Source organism: Clupea harengus, chromosome 2 (assembly GCF_900700415.2).
Source record: "Clupea harengus chromosome 2, Ch_v2.0.2, whole genome shotgun sequence".
Taxonomy (NCBI): domain Eukaryota; kingdom Metazoa; phylum Chordata; class Actinopteri; order Clupeiformes; family Clupeidae; genus Clupea; species Clupea harengus.
Genome location: NC_045153.1, coordinates 30,044,046 through 30,067,457, shown reverse-complemented (window position 1 = coordinate 30,067,457; position 23,412 = coordinate 30,044,046). Strand labels below are relative to the sequence as shown.

The 23,412-nt window shown below is 44.2% G+C and overlaps 1 protein-coding gene across 1 annotated transcript in view; it reads left to right on the top strand.

The window, feature by feature from the left end:
• The window catches only part of hs6st3b (heparan sulfate 6-O-sulfotransferase 3b), a 47,801-nt gene extending 26,435 nt beyond the window's left edge, over positions 1 to 21,366 (top strand). The window contains exon 2 of the mRNA XM_012825056.3: positions 19,608 to 21,366. Coding sequence (XP_012680510.1) covers positions 19,608 to 20,316 — 709 coding nt within the window. The 3' untranslated portion in view covers positions 20,317 to 21,366. The remainder of the gene's footprint in view (positions 1 to 19,607) is intronic.
• Positions 21,367 to 23,412: the final 2,046 nt, after the last annotated feature.

Genomic DNA, 23,412 nt, shown 5'->3' with positions numbered 1-23,412 from the left:
ATACTTAATACGTGGCAAAGTGCAGCTTGGGGAAGCCTGGTGTTTTGAGCCGGGGTGGAAATTGGAGAGATAGTCTGTGTCTGAGATATTAGGCCTGCTGTGTCTCTCGCTAACAATGTGAGCTGTGGTTTACAGCTGCCTCTAACAGTGTGTGTGTGTGTGTGTGTGTGTGTGTGTGTGTGTCTGTGTGTGTGTGTGTGTGTGTGTGTGTGTGTGTGTGTGTGAAGGAGTGCGAGTGAGGGTGCATCTGTGTGCAGGAGAGTGTGTGTGTGTGTGTTCATTCTTTTGAATAAAATGGGTCACACACAGCACACTCTTTACTGGCAAAACACTGGAACAGGTGGTTCCTTTCTTTCAAGCAATCTGAGGAAACAGTGTATAGGGTATTAATTCTTGTCAGGATTTAGGTCAGGGCTAAGTGATATGCTGCTTTACTGAATTAATCTTGGGCCAGGACATAGGGTGCATAAGAATGGTCTGTGTGCTCTAATGAAATCCCTCTGGGAGAGAATTATACGATAAGCACACATATCTTGACCAAAAAAAAAAAATAGGCATAGAGAACGGTGCATTTAAATGAAAACAAGCAAGTCAAAATGTTACATAAACTGTACTTACATTGGTGTTTAAGATGGTATTGTCATTTTCTGTAGTGATTGCAGACTAACCATTTTTGTCTAGTGCAATGAGGATGGCCACGCTTTCATTGGTATGTTGTGCGATTTAGCATTCAAATGTTCAGCTAGTGAATGCATACCTAAATTTAGCCACAATTTCAGCCTTCCATTTCTAGAAATGTAATGGTCTTTGGTGTGTTTAAGAAAAAAACAGTGCCGGTTTAAGTGTACACTTAGTGAAAAATGAATTAAATGAAATCCATAGCCTTCCTTTTCATTTCCATTTTGCCCTAGCACATAATTAAATGTGCAATATTTTTGTTGCAACATTTTAGACTGAACCAGTACACAGAAAAATATGAACACCATACATCATACTGTTGATCTGGGATATATGAATGTGATATTATAAATTGAGTTCAACACATTAAGTTAGTTAGCTTGCTCATTTTCATTTGGCTCCTGACTGTAGATAGATGGCAGCTCATTGACCAGCTCTCAGAGCCCAGAGGAGCGAGACGCTCTCCACTGCCCCTGCCCTCTCCAGCTGGCCTTGCCCAGGCCCCGTGCATTACTCACTGGGGCAGTAGTGTGCCCGCACCACAGGGGCAGACACAGGCAGAGGAGCACATGCCAGGGTACAATCCGATGTCTGCTTACCTCCTCTCTCCTAACGCTCTGCATTGTGTGTGTGTGTGTGTGTGTGTGTGTGTGTGTGTGTGTGTGTGTGTGCCTACTGAGAGACGCATGACGTCCTCTACTGAATTGCAGCACACAGCCACAGCATGACCGGCCCCTGTGAAGGCATGCCAGATGAAGAGATAGAACACCCCAAAACTGAGGAATGCCTCATGCTCCTATTGTAGGAGGGCAATGAGGAGAGGACAAGGACACACACATACACACACACACACACACACACACACACACTTATGCATGCACAAACACACACACACACTCACATTTATGCATACACCAACAAACACACACACACACACACGAACATTTATGCATACACCAACAAACACACACACGCACACACTCTCACACTTATGCATACACCAACAAACACACACACACACACTCTCACATGTATGCATACACCAACAAACATACACACACATACAAACACAATTTTTCTATCTCAGACTGAGGAAAGCCAACGCTCTCCCTAATTAAGCATGCATCCCGCAAACCCACGCAGGAGCCGGCCTCAATCAGAGCGAGCGATCATTCAGGGCCTTGAGCTCCGTGTGGCCCCCGCAGACAGACACGCAGACGGAGCCACACACTGACATCAATTACCAGATCCACCCGGGGATACATGACAGGGGCTTGTCATCCAGCGGTGGCACTGGACGGGGACAGGATGAGGCCGGCGGGGACCTCCCCTACTCCCCCCAGAACGCCGTGCCGCTCTGGGGGGATGAGAATGAGGACGGCCCGCAGATGGCGGCTGGCCCGCTGTTCCACGGGGACGGAAGAGTAATGATTGTAGTAATAGGTCAGAGTTATTAGCGCTCCCTCATCCATTCTGCCGCGGTGCCCAGACATCTCTGCAAGAGACGCCGCCTCACTGTACCAACAAGCTCTATTCACTCGCCCTTCACTCTGCCCTGTGATAGCTGATCACAGAAAAAGCCAGTGAAAAAGAGAAAGAGCTATTGTGGTCGCAGTATATTTCTCACTTCGGTCCTCTCAGAAGTGCATTCATTGAATGTGTCATTTATCTGGAAATAGGGCCGTCGCTGTAATCACATAGATTAACTGCAGACTCTCCGTTTTTTAAAGTGGGTGCGGTATTGGCTTCCCTCTTGATACAACCTGGCTCTTGTAGTCTCAATAATTTAACTGCAGAGGGGAGAGATCTTCACTGCTATCACTGTCAAACCAGGCTGAGGCAGCGGAGGCGCTCAGCTTCCCTATCTGAGTAGACAGCAGGCTGGAATAGCTGCTGTCGTCCCAGGAAGCCCTTTCAGTGGGCTCCATGATCGAGGCTCCAGCATGGGTGCCCTGAGGTGTTCTCTGTTCATGTGCTTATGATGCTGTTCAACATCAGAGCCACAGAAGGGCTTGACGGGGAGACAACAGGCAAGGGAGGATGTCAGATAAAGAGGTGAAGTCTGGGTTAAACAGTGGCCAGAAAGCTTATTGGAGGTTATTATATATGAATTTGTGTCACTCACTCCTGCGTGTTGGAATCTTCATTGTCATGCGTGTGGGAGAGGAGAAGCCATCGCCATTCTGTGTAAGAGGCCTAAATAATTGAGCACGCAGAAAGAGGCTTTGAGAACGGCAAGATTCATCAAAGGGAGTGTCACCAATCACCTTGGAACCAGATCTGTTTGTCTCAATCAGATCCTCCTGGACTCCTCGCACGGTTTTTCAATTCCGCACCGTTTGTGAGACAAGCGCGCAGAGAGGGTTAAATGACTTACCTCTGTAACCGAACAGCATACCGCAACATCAATAACATCGCCATTACACCAGGGCCTCGACCTCGTGCTTGTTATCAGTGACACTGTGATCTTCCACTGCAATGCTCTCTTTAAAGGCTCCGCTTTGGTCTCCAAACCTTGTGAGCATTTTAGCACAAGCCCCAGTGAATCTCATCAGGAAGAAGGCTCATGTAGGGGTGTCCAATCCCATCCACTTGTGTCTTGAGTCAGCTTGGAAATACTTTGTGGCATCAGTAATTTCAGCAGTAACCAGTTACAAACCACATCCATGGCCGTGAAGAGGGGTCAGACATCCCCAACAATGAGGTGTCGTGTCTAGCAACAGTAGCTCCTAATAGAGGTGATGCATTTCACTGCGATGCAAGTAAACTGTGTTGTGGTTTAACCGCATTATTATGAACACACTGTTAGGGAATTTATATTTTGCTGTCATGTTTCTTTCCCTCGGCTTGACGCTGAGACTTAAAGACTACCACCCCCACCCCCCAACCGTGGTGGAAGGACGTGCTGTGATGGTTGTGCCCTGTGTCTATGGATGTCGCTGTAACTTTAAACAATTAGAATCCCCCCCCCCCCACCACTTTAACCATTGTTCCATGGACCTTATGTAAGTCAAATAGCCAGGCTGCCCCCTAAAAGGATAATCTCCATTGGTTCGTTCCCATTCACTCTGAAAGCTCCGCCTGTGGGTACTGATCATTAACTGGCTTAAATGAGTCCACTGTTCGGAATTCAGGTGGCTCTAATCATTTGCAGTCCTCTCTCAATGGCATGCCAGCAGAGAGGAAAAAGGCCGAAATGAAAAACAATAAAAGGTATTCAGAGACATTTCCATGGGGTTTTTATTCTCCTTCTATTTCATGTAAGACCTGAGGGTAAAAATGGTTTTGCATGAAAGAGACATTTCAGGTGACTTTGAGACTGGGGGTTTCGTTGTCATTCAAATAGGGCACAAATGCTGTGGCATTAAAGTAAGTGGCAGGTAGCTTGGCATATTGATTTTAACAAATGAAAAGAGGCCTAAAAACAGAACAGATCTCTCATGTTAAGCTAATTGATTTGTTCTCAAACATCCTATTGTGTTATTGTTCAGATAAATATTCTCCTTTACTGTGAGAATCCACTGGAAGATTTAAACTGAAATGTGAAGGCAGTTCATTTGGAGAACACTCAGTATTAGTAGACTATGATGGGTATTTCAGGCATGTCTTTAGCCACAGATTTGTAATGGTATTCATGCACTTGATTTAAATCGAGATACTTGTGCAAATGCCTCGGATGTCTTGACAAATATTGAACCAATTTGTTTGTAATTTGAAGGCACTTGAATTGGAATGACAAGAGAGTGAATGCAACAAGCATCCATTAAAATGAAAACTGTAAGGATCCTTTAATCGCTCGAATCTTTTTTAGGAAAAGGTTATGTTTGTCTGTCAGGGTGCGTTAGTTACAGAATGTTGCACAGGAGAGCAACAACTGTGATTCACATTTTTTACACAAGTATTTTAAGTCTATTCAAAAGACTGCTTTGCGGGATGAGATCTTCAGTTGAGGAGATATTGTGACTTACAAAGAAAAGACCTCCGCACAAACAAATGGAGCTCTTTGAATAACCCTCATCAAACAGTTCTGCCTTGGCTTCCATCTGTCAGTCTCTAAAAAGGCTCACTCCCCTGTCGGTTGCCTTGATTCTCGTCTTATAAGCAACATACATCACATCGCTCTAGGCATCTGAATGCATCTCTAAAGTGTTAAATACATCTGCATTGGAAATGTGATAAACCAAGTATATTGTCCATTCGTGTATTTACAAGCACTACTCAGATATCTAGCAAATTTACAAGTGGCCAGGATCCATTCGGGCAGGGCGTTTGACTCACAACTCCCCATCTGATGCTATCTGTTCACTTTTATTACTGGCTGAAGCCTTCATTTGCTTTAGGAAAAAAACTCAAGCCGGCGCTCAGCTCTAAGCAAGCAGGGTGGAACAGTGATGTTTAATGGAAGCTGGAGGTGTCATGCTATGGTGATTTAATTACATGGCTTTTAAAGCACTGTTTGTCAGCCATAAACCTGAGCCTCAGCCATGCAGATAAAGTGGTTTTGCATTTCTCGCTAAGTAAGTCGGAGAACTCCCCACCGTGCTTGGAGCATTCTAAAAGTATCCAAAGGCTCCACCATCAAACCCTTACGGATTCATGAGAGACTTGATAATAACTTTCTTTCTTAATTATTGAAATGAGCCGGCATAAATCTCTGGACATGATCGGGCCTGCAGGAGTAAATCTTTCATGATGGTTTTCCTGGCGTTCCGTGGATGCGTCCTCCTGAGCAGGAGTTTACTCCAGACAAGCTGTCGTTGTCTTGTGGAAATAAAAGCAGAGGCTGTGCTGCTCTTTGACGGGGGTAGTCACGGCACAAACAACCTCCAGCCAACCTGCTGTTTTCACTCTCTCAGCACCGGTGAGCTGCCCGGCCTCCCAGGGAGGAGTGCAGGGTGGGAGACCACATGGCCACTGAAGGCAGGTGGGCGTGCTGGTCGAGGAGCAGACATTGGCAATTTTATTTTTGTGTGTGTGTGAGTGTGTGTGTGTGTGTGTGTGTGGAGGGGGGGGGGGGGGGGGGGGGGAGTGTGAGTGTTAGGGTGAGGGTGTGTGTGTGTGTGTGTGTGTGTCTGTGAGTGTGAGTGTGTTCAGAGCAGCTGATTGCCTGGAGTGAAACCTGAAACGAAGTGAGTATGTTTGGAGGAGGTGTGTGGGATTAGCCTAGAGTGATTACACCTCTGTCCGTCAGTCAGTCAGTCAGTCTAGAGTGATTACACCTCAGTCCGTCAGTCAGTCAGTCAGCCTAGAGTGATTACACCTCTGTCCGTCAGTCAGTCCGTCAGTCAGTCAGCCTAGAGTGATTACACCTCTGTCCGTCAGTCAGTCCGTCAGTCAGTCAGCCTAGAGTGATTACACCTCTGTCCGTCAGTCAGTCAATCAGTCAGTCCGTCAGTCAGTCAGCCCAGAGTGATTACACCTCAGTCAGTCAGTCAGTCAGTCAGGCCCACTGACCCCAGATAGGTGGCCCTGACGAGAATCATCAGGAAGCCGCCACTGACAGCCACTGACAGCCGCCACTGACAACACACCTCTGCCTGATCACATCGAGGACACATACAAACACAAGCCCCAATACTCTCTCTCTCTCTCTCTCTCTCTCTCTCTCTTTAAAGCCTAGATTTACATGACCACTTTGGTGGTAATTTCTTCCGCCCTGTAATCTCTCTCTCTCTCTCTCTCTCTCTCTGTCTCTCTCTCTCTCCCTCTCTCTCTCTCAGGCTAGTATAAATAATTGCCTAATGTATCAGAGCCGTGCACCTCCTCTATCCCAGCCTCTTCCTCTTCCTCTTCCCATGTCTGCTGGGCTCTGCAGCTCTCCCCGCTCTCCCGTCTTTTGTTTCTCAGCCTCTTGGGCATGCTCTCTGTTTGCCGCAGCAATTAATAGTGTTTGCGCAAAGATGTGTGCTCGACATGCCGCTGATGCCGCGAGGCCACAGGGAGGCCAAACACACAACGAGCCCCTTTCATTCTGCCCGTGTCCCACTGCTCTCAGTCGGATAAATAAACCTGCTGAATATTTCATTAAACGCACCCACGTAACCTGTGGAGACCAGTGAGCCCGTGCTGAAATAAAGTGGTCTGATGCCATCTGTGAATTTCCCCTGGAAGCCATTTGAAACGTGCCTGATGTGTCACTCTCCAAGGTGCTGATATTGCCTGGCTCAGTAGTGTGGCTCCAACAGCTAATCACATGGCATCTCCAGGGTGTTTCAGGGCCCTGTTTTGGCTCGCTTTCTCTCTCTCTCTTGTGCAGCCGACACAGTAAATGCAGGAAATCGATTGAATATCAGCCTGGGGTAGTGGTTAACATACTTTTTAAAAGTATGGATTGTCATTACGGGGAAGGAGTCCATCAGCTACAGCATCAGCTCTCTCTCTCTCTCTCTCTCTCTCTCCATTGCCCTTGTCCTGTGCTGGGTGTGGTCCCCTGTGGCGCAGGTAAAAGAATCCATCCTCCTCCTTCTCCTCTGTGGCTTGTGGCAGTGTCCCCTCTGTCTCGGGAAGCCTGTCAGCCGTGTGCATTATTCATGACGTTCCATCTGAGGGCCCTGCTCTCCGTCTGCTGTTTGATTAGCCCTCTGATCACAGGCCGGCACCCAGCCTCTGGACCACTGGAAGGAGGGCCAGGCTCCCGCCACTCTCCTCCGCTCACTACTCCCCCCCTCTCCTCTGCTGCTGTCCCTCATGGCGCAGGGCACAGCCAGCAAGGCCAAGGTCCAACAGGACGCTGATGGTGCCTATTTGAATGACACACAGACATACTTTGAAGTCGCTTCTCAAACTCGAAGAGAGGCATTAAGATGGTGTCCTTTCACATATCTTCTTGCCATTTATTTCAAATGTATGAGCCTTACGTTTGTTTTTATTTTTACAGTGACTGAGACACGTGCAAACAAACTGTTGTTAAAACACACTTGACCTTGCTCGGTGTAACCATTGAGAGCTTTTCACAGGAGCAGGTTAGGATGGGTGGGAGTCTTTAATGTATTTTCATGGACACCAGAGAAAGAAGTAGGAATGAATTATTAATACGCAGTTATCATATGAGTGGTAAAAGCATCTTGTACCCAGAAGCACCAGAGACCCAAGCCAGTGAGTAAAGCGTATTAAAATGGAAAGATATATTTGGTAAAAAATGATCCTTCATTTTGGGGAATCACAAATGGCAATATCATTTACAGAGAGCCTTCTACAGTTCCTCGCTGTACTCTTTTGGCCATCTGCAAACTGAGATCTTTTTTTGATGTAAGGCTCTGTTTCTCAGGCGACAGTGCTTGGGGGAATACCCTGAACCAAATCAGATGTAGTTTGACATCAAAACATATCAAAGACTTGTAGTTGTATAAAACATATGCCAACACTATACACAAAAATATACACAGCCAAGTGAATCAGTGTGGCTATTATTTGTGGTCCACCAATCAAATGATTAATTTAATGCCTTAGTGAATTCCTATCCAGCAACTGTAACATACACGAGTGAATCTTCAGTGAGAAGACTAGCTTGAATATTTGACAGGTCATTAAACGCTTTTCAAGGCGGCTATATGTGTTTCTCACAGCTCTGAAATGATTATAAATGTTCTGTATTGGTTGAAAGGGAACAGGATGTGTCTTCAGATCTCCTCGTTCTCTAGACACATATGGTGCATTTTATGCTGTTTGTGTACCATTATCTCTGGATCCATGGCAGAGCCTGTCTTAAGACCCACTCCCACCTCCCCACCCCAGCAGACCTTTCACACACCATTGGCCCTCGCTGTGCTCACTGAGAGGTGCAGGAGGGGTGAGGGGTGAGTGGTGGTGGGGAGAGCCTTTGGAGAGAGGCTGGATGTCTGTAGAGTCCACTGCCTGATTGGGCTCTGCTCTTTGAGCTGATGCAGACGGTGAACAGGCACACACACATTCACCTCAGACACACACACACACAACCTAAACATAGACCTTATACACATTCAAACACACACACACACACACACACACACAGTGTACACTTATACAGAATCAATCAAATTGCATATATAAATATATATTTACACTTACAAACGCTTTCTCCCCCTCCACACACATATATACACATACTATATAGATATAAATATTGTCAATACCTCTGCACACAAGCACACACACACATCCACACACACACACACACACTCGCCCTCTATCCACCCTCCCCTTAACCATCGCAGAGGGGGGGATTAGAAGCCCAGGCCAGCGGGGGGACCAGCTCTGAACCCCCCCTCAGTCAGACGTGAGATTAGAGCTTCTCCCGGCCAGGACTTCTCTCTTTCGCTCTCTCACACACTCTTCCTCCATTTCAGCCTCGGCGTCCTCTCTCCCTCAGCAAGCCATCGGAATTTAGAGTGTCCTTCACAAAGCACTCGATGTCACAGTAAATGAGTTCCGAGCCCAAATCTCCATCCAGGCCCTACTGGTTTGTTGTTATTGTGACAGTGTAAATGGTACATTAAGTATATGGAAAGATCGCATTTGGGCAGAAACAGAGGGTGTGAAGCGGAAGTAAGTCCAATCAGTGCCAGTGCTGGAGGCCTGGGGACATGTGCCACTGCTTTCATGTCCGCCGCCTGAACTCCAGCCATCACAGAGCTGGACCGCCAGGCCAATAATTACCAGAATTAGGTGCTGGGGAGAATAATGGGGTTTACGGTGTGCACAATCCAGCCCTCCCTTCAGTCTTTAAAAGCCATTATTTTCCTAGAAGGCCAATATGAGTCTTTTCTAGACCCCTCACTCCTTTACATGGAGACGTGTTTACTATGTCTAGGAGGAATCACTCTGGGTGTCGTATACCAGAACATTGTGTCATTTGTTCTTGTGGTTGTGGCAATACACATATTTTCCCAATCTTTACAAAACCCTATTTGATTGGCTCTAACCTTTAGTGCCTCCTCTCTCACAAACTATGGTGCTGTTGTAGCTTTATCGGTGTGTTAATGGGAGGTTTTTGATAGAGGTAAATACAGGAATGTTTTTCATGTGCTCTATAATTCCTGTCGTCCCTATATTGACTTACAATGTGGAATACATAGAGGCTAAATATTATCACTCAGTCAAATTCTCGATCCAAGTGATAGGTATACTAATTGTTCCTTCAAATAAATAACATTCACGTTCATCATCATCAGTCGACTCTTAGGTGAAGTTGGTGAATTTATTAAATCTGATAAGGCTGTGATTCTGGACGTATACAGACACACTTGTTTTAAATTTAGCAGGACTTTGCACTTGGTAGGAAGAACCTTTTTGGTTCTTAACCCAAGAGGACAGCTATGCCTTCATATTTCAATGCATTTATGCTTTCATTAAAGCTACCCTCAAAGACAACCGCCAGTACTTCATTATTTCCATTTCATGAGTATCTGATAATTGTCTATAACAGCCAGATAAATGAACAGCTGTGTACGGTATACTACAAGCGGGCAACAGAGATTGCTTATTCCTATGAAGTTTCATGCTGAACTGAGTGCTCTGTGCTTGGCCCCATTTTATCAACATGAAACACCATTCATTTCAGCAGCTATCACAGGAGGGAAAGGAGAATATGTGACACACCATAAAGAAAGCTTTTAATGGGGAAGAAGGGATGAAATATAGGCAACTCAAAGCACTGCTCAGACAAACGTGCATAGTAATCACTTTCCTCCAGTATACATGTTCAGCAGTTGTTGGGTTTTCTCTCTAAAGCACACGCAGTACATCATTGCAATGATCAATGGAGCATTCACATCGACTCCATTTTAAATGGATGGGGAAAATAGCCTAAAAAGGCTAAAAAATTCAGACTGCTGGAAACTAATCAACAGGCTCTCTATTTTGGATCAGAATCAATTATGAATCAAGAATCCATAGCAATGTCTAATTAATCATGAATAATGAATTATAATGATGGTTTATTGTAATATTGAACTATAATACCTAATCACAAAAAACTCTTCTTATTTTTCGGTAGAAAGTTAAATGTTAAATGCCTTTTCAGAATTTGGGATAGATAGTAGTTGATACATTGTAGTAACCAGTCTCCTGAGGACCTTGGAGCAGGTATTTTTGTGACTTTATTGTAAATATATATACACTGAATAATTAAATGTGTGTCCAGTAAATGTATAGATTACATGAAATATACGTCAGATTGTATAGAAATATTACGTCTGCTTGCTCTTCAAACGGCTCTGCACACAGCCAGCAAATCCATAGGCATGTAGCTCCATTTGAAGTGCTTTCCCATGTTCCACAGAGAGACAAGCTCTGAAGTGCAGCCAGCATGCTCACTCTGGAGTCCCACAGATTACCTCTGTCTGTCTGGACATCTCTGGACCACACGCCTCCTCCTTGACTACCAGCCCACCAATGGTGCTGATGCTCTACAAGCCTGTCTACAAGCCTGTGTGATTCTACCAGCTTTCAGATTCATCCCTCAATCATAACTGGATAGTATGAGGACAGAGCTACTTTCAAAGTGCCAGAATGTGATTACATGATTTGACGGAATACTCCTTTTTTTTCCAGTACAAGCGTTTTTCAGAATGCACACCATGTCAAGTGCCTCTTATGCCAGCCTTCTGACAAGTAAATGAAGGGGCTCCTCATTCTGCACATCTCTTCCCAGGTGACACACTGTCCCCATTCCGTCACTATCAAAGGAGGGAACAAGATGCAGAGAGTCTCAAAAACGGTCCATTACGGGCTGCCACAGGGAGGGGAGATACCATTAGGGAACGATATCTGTTACAAATAATGCATGCTTCTAGGCATGTGTGCACCACGAGAGGAGGAAGGAGTAGTCAGAGAGAGAGAGAGAGAGAAAGAGGGGGAGAGACGGAGGGGAGGAGAGGAAGGCTGGAAAGAGGACATGACAGAAGGGAATGGAGGAGAGATAGATCCATGCTGCCTGCAGTCTCATTCACTGTCTCACGGAGCAAGGGCACTCTCAACAGGACGAGCTCATGGGAGGTCAGACACAGCTGTTGCAATGTAAAACACTCTCACCTTGCCTCAGGGGCGAACACAAGCAACACACAGATCATTTCATCCTTCGCGTCATCAAGTGAAGCATGCATTAACATTCTTCATTTATAATCTGTCTATTTATATACACGGTCTATGCTGAGGTGTGTGTATATGTTCAAGTATGTTATTCGTAGCATGGTAATTATGATTTGGGTGGTACAGGGCGACAGTGGTACAGGAAGTAGAGAAGTCGTTTAGTAATCAGAAGGTTACTAGTTCGATTCCCTGTCGAAGTGTCCTTGAGCAAGACACTGAACCCCAAATTGCTCCTAATGTGCAGTGTGCCATCAGTGTAAATGTAAAAAATGTGTATACATCCTTGTAAGTCGCTTTGGATAAAAGCGTCTGTAAAATGGGCAATAAATGCTTGTAAGACACCAATCAGGGATACAAACAGGGGTTGTAATTTGTAGTATTGTTTTGAACAGAGACATTGACAACAGATATTTCTGTGCGCTTCTGCAGGTCTTATGCAGGTCTATACTGCTGAGTATATCTCATATATATATGAGTTGCTGGGCAGGAGCATTTAAACCCACCATCGCTGTTGAGGTGTGATAAAAAAGAACTCACGCAAATGAGAGATCGTCCTTAATGCTTCTTCTCCAGTGAACCATACCAACTGTTCCAATGCAGCAGTGGGTGGACGCGGAGACCTTGGCAGTCTTGAGGATGTTAATGGGATGGTTTTGATGCAGATAGGAGATATCAGTTGAGACAGATTGTGGTTCAAGCAAACTGGCATCCCTCTCTTCCTGTCTGCCAATTATACCCCGGAGCAGCAGAAATGCAGTCGTGTGAACGGATCACTCGCCTGACTAGGTGTTTTGACTGTCTTGGTTACAAACCATGACAAAAAGACCTGCATTTAGGTGAAACTGAGACATACATTGACATCATTATTTAGCCTACATTTGAGTATTTTAAGTGAGTTACGGGCTTCTCCAGGTGATCTATTATGAGATGCTGTTTGTACAAATTGTTTTGAGAAATGCACTTACTGAAAATGTTAAGGATGATTCGGGAGATGTACTTGTAACTGAGAAAAGTAGTGCAGATTACAGCTCTTTCAACATCATTGAAAGATAACAATATGATCCTTGGATGATCAGATCCCTTAATGATGTTCAACAACTGATTCATCTCATTCCATTCTTTTTCTGGTGTGTGCTTCCATGCTGAGCTTTAGAGTAAGCACCCATTGAACACATCTCTGAGAGGGAAAAGCAAACCTCGAAAATGGACTGGTAGTAGGAGCTTATCATTAGGCATTCTGCAAATGAACACCCAACATTTTGATTATTATCTATTTTATGGCGAGGCCATCAGCTGAGCAATTAGCTATCTATTAGATCCTTTCATTCAAATGTGAAATATGTCATGGGGAGAATATTCTGAGGTAGAAATTACCCTTGCGGCCATAGTTCTCTAATGATGTAAACGATTTAATGGCAAAACCTGGAGGACTGTCTTTTAGTTTAGCATGCCATTATACTGGGGAGCATTTATGTGTTTTTAATGCAGAAGCTGAATTGCCTTTGTTAGGCTTATTCTGAGCAAATGAAAGCTTCAGTTGAGGTATTAATGGACCTAGAATGATGGTAAGGCTTTGTGAACCAGTTTCATACTGCCATAGTTTCATCCTTGATCAGTAGTACTTGTGTCTGTGTAATATCTGTGAAGATTATACAACATACAGTTAATGTATTTTGTTGAAGTCCATTAGTAGATTGATAAATATGATAAATCTACATCCGTGCCACAGAGGGTGTCTTTTTACTCTATATTTGTACTGTATATATTATCATCCTTAACCTTGAACATCTTCAAGAACTCTATTTTATATCTATGGAAGTAGCTCAGGCAAAAGTGACTCTGTTTGGTAATACATACCTATTCACTGCAGACATGAGTCCTCTGGTGCACACACGTCAAATTGCAATGTCTAGCACAATTCATAGTATACAGTCAAATCCCTTTCCCACTTCAGGAGTTTTCACAATACATATCTGATGATCTAAACTGTTTGGTTCTATACTATAGAGTATACTTGTTCATGTTGACAGGCTTCTGGAAACCTTTCAGATATTGCTACACTCCAGTTCCTTGTGTAAACAGGTTGCATAGATTTTCACACACAACTTCCTCTGAATGTTTTCTGTAAACTATAGAAGTAACTTTCTCCACTACAACAGCTATCTGCTGGGAATGAAGGCTGCAATGTGCCTTATTTGATGGAGCCTGCTTGCTGCTATCTAAATTCATAATCGTGATAGCAGACTTCCTACCAAGTGCAAACTTAGAGTTGTCCGACCCTTTTTGTTATATTTTAGTGTTGTCTTGTCTTGCTTGTCCTAAAATGTCAAAGCGACTTTGGGTATATAGAAAAGCGCTATACAAAATTGAAGTATTATTATTATTATTATTATTAGAGTGATATGGGGTTCAACACAATCCAGTATGCACTGTACTCTCAAAGGCATCTGTTATTAGTCACCTCAGAAGAAAACATTTCAAGTATGATTTGCAATGCAGGTTTCAAATAACTTTGGAGTGTTGTCATGTTATCTCTGTCACTTAGGAATGGATTCAGGAAAGAGGAGGTGAACGCAAAACACAGATAAGCACAATAATACATTAACCATTTACCTCACCATGATGGATTTGGGATCTTTGGCATTCCTCCTTGTTTTTACCCAAGGTATTCACTCTATGTTCATATGAGTGCATTTCATTACAAAAGACAGTGAGAGGGCAAGACTGGTCAGGGCTTCTAAACATACAAAATGGTGCACGCCATGAAATTGTACATACAGGGACATGCTTGGGCATGTGAAATAAAATACAACAGCAACATCACAACTAGAACAGATTGAGCTTTAGAGTGTAATATCTGTCCATCATCCTCCTCGTGTTTCATGCAGTCTACCAGCCACAGACACCGTCCCCTGCCAGTGGCCGAATCCAGCATGGAATGTGTGTTGGTGCAGACCACAATGTGTAGACTCCAGTTTGTTATGCTTAGCCTGAGGGCTTGAGAGATTCTGAAGTTTAATGGGAATTTTGCAGCCTGTTGGCCAGGGGCAACACTAGCGGCTCCAAATCCTCCTCGTGCTCTATCCTTTGCCTCTACAGCTCTGTATTTATCACCTGGCCCACGCTGGACTAGAATAATGGGGGCACGAGCTGGACTGGAGAGAACGCTGGGGAGAGGATGTGAGGTTTTAATGGATGCCAGCTCTGCACTGCCCACCCCCCCCCGCCCCCCCAACACACACACACACACACATACAAACATATACACATACACATGTGAGAGAAATAGCTACTATGGCCAGCCTCTTGGTAATTGGTAGTGCTTTCCGCTTATTGCTCTGTCACTTCGAAGCACAGTGTTATCCTAGCCTACGCTGTCAGGTGCAGTGACCTTTCATTGCAAGTTTTAGTGTGTTGGCTGTTGACCACATGACCTTCAAGGCATGTAGCCTGCTTGTCAATCACTACGCCCTAAAGGTTCATCTGGGGCAGCAATCCTTGAGCCTGGCTGGGAAATCAGGTGACAGCTCCGTTGGCGCAGTCAATGAGAGGCTGGAAGGAAAACTCAACACACAGTTTAAAGCCCACCTGGAGGTGGGATAAGCAGACTTCAAACACAGCCTTTGTTGCTGCAGTATCAGTCAGGAAAGATACAGAGACTTACAATAATGCAGTTGGAGTCGGTGGTCAGTAAGCATTTCCATTACCATCTAAACACTTGTGGGATTAATTATCCAACACGTTGTTAATTTACTATTGTTAGAATAGTCATCATTTCAAATATACCTTAGTGGTTTGAATTGGTCTGCAAAAATAGAACATACTCGTTACAATTTCTTTAAGCATATGTTTTCTCTGTCCACAATAGCTCTTAAACTACTGGCAGTAAATGCACTCTCCTACTGACAGGAACACTTGAGAATTTAAACTAGACTGAATTGATGTATCTTTCTACAGAATCGTGTTTGCGATTTTGCCGACATGTTAAATCTATAACGATGATTTATGATAGGAAGAATGTGAGTGGACTTTTAGTTTTGATGCTTCTCTGCATAAGGTCCATTTTAAACACACATGTACGTCACACCTATACCTACATACTACAGACCATGCCAACTATACCAACAAAAGACATATATATATATTATATACATGTATATGCATATATATTTCATGATGGAGTATATATTTCTCAATTTCAGAGCAGACGATGCTTTTGTTACCTGATATTACTTTCAGGTTATGGATGAGAACTGTGCTCTTCCTACCCATTCCCTGCAAGGATTGAGTGATGTTCTGATCTCCAGGTACTGCCTTAAACGATGGGCAGGAGATTCTCCTGTTCTCCCCTGTCTGGTGGAGGAGATGCCTGTGTACATGTGAGACTGCCCAGTGGTGGTGCAGCCCAGACAGGCTGGCTTCATCTGGAGCTTGAGCACTTTGAGCACTCGCTAGCCCCGAGATGAAAAGCAGAGAGAACATCTGAAATGGCCAAGCGCACTGGGCAGAAGATCCCGCTGCATATTCATGACATCGTATGATGAAAGCAAGAAAGAAAGAAAGAAAAAGGAAAACAGGTGTTGATTGAGTTTAATCTGCTGAGCAACACAAAGTGACATTTTATGTGTGCTAACCATTTCCTCTCTAAAGCCAACAGACTGCAGCAGCATTTTAGCAAACAAAAGGATCAAAGCTATTTCTTTTTTTTTATCCAAGTGTGGCACTGTGATATCTCAGTCTTCATTCCTCGGGGGACAGAGGCACATTAATGTAAAAATGTTACTTATGTGATCTCTGAAGGCCCGCTTTGTTGGAGCGATGGGACAAAGTTTGCTTTGTTTATTTGTTTGAGCACCGCAATAGTCCCCTGAGAAACTACAATTTATGCAGACCATGCATCTGTGAAATTTGGTCAACAAAATGAAGCGAAGCACCTCCGCACATTTCCTTCAGCTCAAACAGCACGACCAGGGGAACATGGGCCAAGGTGAACTGCAGGGTTTGTCTCTCGGCAGCCTGCAATCAGGCAGGGGGCAGCAGAAGTCTGAAATCAAGGCACGCAGGCTAATTACAGGCTATTAAAATGCAGAGGGCCATGCCACTGGCTCTGCCTTGGCTAAGGAGCTGTGGCCCCTGCCTAGAGCCTAGAGCTTGACTGGCTGCAGCTGATTGGACTCCCTCATTTTGCCTGGAAAACTCACCATGTCCATCCAACACTTTCAATTACATTTTTCAGTGAATACATTCTTGTCACAATTTTTACTGTACCACTAGACCTGCAATTTCTAAAAGACCTTTCATAACAATGTTACTTAACCTTTCACCATTCAAATTGCCATTTTTCTCTGCTCTACCTTTATAAAGATGTGACAGAAAGGCACCCGGTAATAGTCAGCTGTCCTCTGACCTGCATTAATGGATAACTCCGATGTGAAAAAGCTTTTTTTGTATGACTTTTTCCCCCACATGCCTCTGTTTGTATTTTTAGAGCTGACCTGAACATTCTTCTAACACCTCTTTGAGTCTTTTGAAGTATCTGATCCACATGTCACACATGAAATCCACTGAGAAAACAAAATAGATAGAACACGGGCACACCTTGAAGCAGAGTGTAACTGTATCTCTTTTGTTCTCTAAGCTTTAATCCCTCCAGTCTGGGAGGAGAATGTGTGTAAATAGCGGGTGCGATCTATCTGTTGCAGCTCTCTTTCCTCACTCAGTGGTCCGTTCTCTATCGGCTCTCCACTCCAGATATGCGGCGGCATCTGGATAGAATGCAGCTGAAGCCCACTGAGATGCAATATGCCTCCCCATTCATTATTAATGCATGATTAACCACTTTTCAGTTTAATCCACAGTTAGGGCTTGTGGAGTCATCACAAGGCACGTCATTTCCCTTTGTTTTCTCCATTAGTCAGTAGACCGCTGGAGGGATATATGTTTATGTATATGTGTTTCTGGGACATATTTACTTTATCTGGAGCTTATTTACTCTATCTGGGACATATCTCCAACCGGATGTTGTGCTGTGAACTGAGTGAGATGTTTCTCTCCTGAATTGCTTGGTGCTCACAGAGGCGAAACCCGTCAGATAGTTTGAGGCTAATGCTCTCTGACACTGATGGTGCTCGCCACTGATCTTTTTTTTTTTGCAGTGGGCTCGCGCTGGCTACACTTGCTGCATGTGTTTATGTCCCAAAGACAGGCTAATGAGAGTGTGCCTGCTGACGTCCACCCACTCCTGAGAGGAAGAGCCAGCATACAGCTGCCGCTAGCAGGGTACTAATCACAGCTCCCAGCGTGACATGGCTGTCTCAAACTCTAGTGTGTGTGTGTGTGTGTGTGTGTGTGTGTGTGAGAGAGAGAGAGTGGGTGACTATTTGACTGGTGCATGTACCTCAAAATATATATATAGTTATAGTTAAGGTATGTACAAAAACTAGCAGTGGAAATACATGCTCCAAGGTGTTACCTAACCTATCAAAAGTCTGACCAGAATCTGGCAATCAGATTATTTATAGAACAAAACTTTCCTTTGGCTAAAATGGGTGAATAACAGCTAATACCCCCTTAAGTTCCTTAATTTTTTTAAGATGAACTTTAAAGTGAGAATCAAGGTCTGACCCAGAGGCTCAGAGAATCAACAAAGTCCTCTGGTTGAGTCTCAGGTCATGATACTAGAAAACATATATCATTCCCAATAGAAGTGTTACCATCTAGACATCAGTTGGAAGTCATCTGTGCCTTGCAGCACCTTTCTAAGGGGGGCTCAAAACAGTAAAGCGAAAAAGAGGATGAGTGAGTGAATGACTGACAAAAGAGAGAGCGAGAGCGCTTAGGATGTAAAAGTCCCAGCAGTAGATTCCAATTTATTCTGATCGCTCTTCACAGCCTTCCACTCCCTCACTCAGTATTCACAGGGAGCCCAAGGACGTCACCTTTGGGCAGGGGCCTGTCCAGCCAACACCTGCCTCTCTGCTGCTGTGGGCTTCGCTACACCCACAGTGGGGCTGTCTGTGTGTCCGTCCGATTCCACCTCATTAAATCCTCAGCCACTCCATAATACTAGACCTGTGGCCATAGTGGAGATTGGCATCAGCTGTCATTTTTGCTCACGCTAGCTTCAAGATGCTGGCAAGCGACAGATAAGAGACTTTTAAAACAGGTTTAGTGTGTCAGTAAACAATTCATCACAGTTTGTGACTCAACACAGCTGTCGATGGCTGTGTGACATGCATAACTTTTATATGGAAGTTGGCTGATTGCTGTTTGCTTGCCGTCGCCTCAGGTTCCAGTGGCGTGCTGCTGTCCTACAAATGTCCTCCTCGGCACTGCGGAGAACTGATGAATTGAAAAAAGCTTCCTCGTTTTTCTTCCATGTTCACTGGCTGTCCCAGGGCTTACAAGGATTGAGGAGATAGGCTCTCTCTCTGGAGGAGAGGCAGTGATGTGTGTAAAAAGAATGTGTTTCATTTAACCGCCTCTCCACTAAAATGCCAGTGGAATACATTTTTCTTCTGAAGAAGGAAAACAGAGTTTAGGGGCTGATTGATGGGTGAAACACTTTGTTGTGAGTGCATTGGACAGAAATCAAATCATTCAAATCATTCAAATTGTAGGGTGTACACTATTAAAACATGTTCATGGTTCGTTGTTATGGATTTCAAGTTTTGACATTATGAGATGCTTAGTGTCTTTCACAATGTTGATTATTGGCAAATGCATTATTTTGAAAGCTATGAGATGTAAGGTTTTCTTTTGCACCTTTAACTAGTCACTATAACTGTTCATGTGATGGTTGGTAATATAGAATACCATTAACCTCGGTTCTCTTGACTCGTGTGCCCATGTGTCCACTGCAGAAACTACTACTACATCACCATGCTCAGAGACCCGGTGTCCCGCTTCCTGAGCGAGTGGAAGCACGTTCAGCGCGGCGCCACCTGGAAGACTTCACTGCACATGTGTGACGGCCGCTCCCCGACGCAGGACGAGCTGCCCAACTGCTACAGCGGCGATGACTGGTCAGGTGTCCCCCTGACTGCCTTCATGGACTGCCCCTCCAACCTAGCCAACAACCGGCAGGTGCGCATGCTGGCCGACCTGAGCCTGGTGGGCTGCTACAACCTCTCATCCATGAACGAGAGCGAGCGCAACGACATCCTCCTGGCCAGCGCCATGACCAACCTCAAGAACATGGCCTTCTACGGCCTGACGGAGTTCCAGCGCAAAACGCAGTACCTGTTCGAGCGGACGTTCCACCTGCGCTTCATCTCGGCCTTCACGCAGATCAACAGCACGCGCGCCTCCAACGTGGACATCAGCGAGGCCGTGCGCCGCCGCATCGAGGAGCTCAACTACCTGGACGTGCAGCTCTACGAGTTCGCCAAGGACCTGTTCCTGCAGCGCTTCCAGTTCACGCGGCAGCGCGAGCACCAGGAGGACCGGCTCAAGAGGCGCGAGGAGCGGCGCTGGCTGAGGGAGCAGAGGGCCAAGTGGCCCCGAGGGGACACGGGGCTCCCCGAAGCAGCCACCACCGAGGACTACACCAGCCAAGTGGCACGCTGGTGAGGCCTTCAGAAAGAGAGGGAGCAGCGACGGGAGTGCAAAGACGGTTTCACAGACACCTCTCTTCTCTCTCTCTATTTCTGTATGTCTCCCGCTATTGCACTTAAAGGTGGAGTCAGTCATACTTGCAAGTTACAGTTGTTTTGAAACTCAACAGCCAAATACATACGCCCCTCCCCTCATTGTTCACTGCAGAGTCACTGACCCTGCTCATGTGCTGGCTTGGCTGAGACACCATGACTGGTACATCATTAACCTGACTCGGGTGGTGGGCTGCTTCCTTGTTTAGAAAGCTGAACTCACCACTGCTTGTTCTTGCCCCGCTCTTTTACTCAGAATATATACTGTATTGAGCAGTTTCAGCAAATGTTATAAAAAAAAGATCTTAAGAATTAGTATTGCTGACCCCACCTTTAAAGCACTAAAATTAAGTTTGGTTGCCATTAAAACTGCAAAGTCTACGTGTCTCTTACAGCAGCTCTGCCTTTGAGTACCCTTTGGTGTCTTATGTATTCACAATCTTTTCTTTATCGTTTTTAATTCTTTTTGTGCTCAACTGCTCTTGTTGTTTTGTCATGGGTATTTATTAGTGTACAGATGGCACAATTTAAAGACATTAAAGAAAAATCTAAAGCCACAAAAGGGAACTTCTGATGAAACTGCTTCTGCTGATGTCTGTATAGTTCAAAGGTGTGATCTCAGTTGGCACTTGAAGTTTTTAATTTTGCCATTACAAAGCCATATTGATTCATTGTAATATATCTGCCATTTTTGGAATGCGTGCTGTGAGTGTTGAAATTAATTAAATTTGTGTCAAATGTAATTTGCCAAAAAATAAATTATTACAAGTTAAGTTTTTTTTCAAGATGGTATATGTTTAAGTTTAATGTTGCATGCAACATGCTGTTGCACACAAAATACTATTGTATACAATGAAACAATTATTTATCATGCTATGGCCACAAAATATCTTGACACCATGCCAAAAAGTAAACATGCTATACATGCATAGAAAAATAAAACACCAAATGTCACAATCAACAGGATTTCTATACAAGCAGCTGAAAAGCCATTAAGTGTGGTTATGTCTGAGCGGAACGTGTGTGTGTGTACTGGAATCTGAAGCTACATGTATACACATGCAAAATGAGCAGGATTATCCACCAAAGCCATCATAGTTCATTAAGCAGACCACACTTACAACGATGGAGTATGCAGAAGCAACGGCAGTAAACTCACGTTCACAAAGGCTCTTGTTTCAGTAATCAATCAAGCAAAGGCGTTTCACACGGCATCAGTCCCAACTATTTTGTGGTAAACGGAGGTCCTTCAGATGGAGGTACGGATCAGGTGTGACTGATGCGCTCCCTCCAGGAAACAGGTCAGTGAGGTGGTGTCTACCACCCGACTCCGAATGAGGCCATCAGTATTCAGGCCTCGTCCTCCTCTCAGTCACACTCGCTGCCTTTACACGATTCTGGAGCCCATGCTGAAGGCATTATGAGCTGTGAGTGGATTTCTAATGCCAGCAGAATAGCCGTTAGAGAGAGCCCTGCATTGCAATAGCACAAGCCTCAAACTGTACAATGGGCCCTCTTTGTGTTTGGCCTCTTGGACTGAGGGGGAAGTTATGTACCTGTTTATTGGGTAATTCCACAAAATGGAGTGCATCAGAAAGACATTTAGAGACTAACTCTTTTACCGACTAATTAATGTCTCGACTAGCCCCCTGTTTGAGAGCATTCCAGGGTGCAGGCATGAGCTAGCCCAGAAAGGAACATATACATTCCACAATTAAAGTAAGAAACATGTTATCATGACATTTTGCTGCTATGAATTTTATATCAAAACTGTATGTAGGTGGAGAGGTAAACAGAAACAGTCTATAAGTGCTTTTTTTATCTAGAGAAATGACACTCTTGAAATCATTCTCCACTAATCAAAGATATCAGTCTGGCTGAAGAGACACGTGGCACAGTGGAAGTGGAGTGGTATAACAGCCCGTCTTTACATGGTTCTTTAACAGACTGATCTCCTTTCAATTATTTAGCCACTGATTCTGTCAAATTGCATCTTCCAGTAATGCATGAGATCAAAGAGAAATGACTAAGAACCATTAGGGTGTGAATTTGAGTCTCTGTGTGCAAAAGCGCATGCACATGCCCCTGTGAGTGGGGAGTCAAACACTGACCAAAACAATGTATCTCTATAGCTTGCTTTCAAAAGGTGGCATTCCACAGTGTGACAATAGGACCATCACCATGAATGCTTATTTCCTTTCTCTATTGTTTTCAAATCATGAACTGGAAATTACTAATACTGTTTGAAGGTGAACATTCTGTGCAAAATGGAGAGACATGAAAATTGTGAAATGGACTGAGTTCTGCAATGCCAGGCAACAAGTTGCAACAAAGCATTCATTCGTCTACAATGGAGGATAATTAGAAATATCCATATCATCTATGAATTTAAGATTTGCATTTCATTTGTTTTTGTTTTAGATTTTTTTTTTTTATGATGTTATGTGCTAATGTGAAATGGACTCAATCACTGCAGAGAGTGGCAATTTGAGAATATTTGTTTAATTGTACAAAGTTATGTTCCAAATATTGTGATGTATAAAATAAGCGTCTTGATGAAATATGTAACAAGCTGTACTTAACCAGCTCTGTCCAGGAAGACCTGAACATGCTCATTGGGCGCATTAAAAGTAAATAAGACAACTGTGCGTGGCCATTTTGATTTCCATTATGCAAGAATGTGATGGCTCTTACGCAGGGAGTTGAGTGGGGTAACGGAACAGAAAGAGTGCACGGCCCTTGTAAACATCACCATAATGGCTACAGGCCTGTGGGATTTACAGGTTTATGGTTAATTCATCATTATCGGGACACAAGAAATCTGACTAATGCAGTTGATACTAATTTAATGATCAGTTTTGTGCTATCTCTCTCTTCTGATTAATAATGCCTTATAGTCAATTATACACCTGATATCTGCATGGCAGTTATGGCATAACTTCCACAATAGCTCCCAGGAAAAATAGGCAAGTTACATTTTATGCAGTTTGTTCTCCCCTGGTCTGGTGAGATTGCTGCT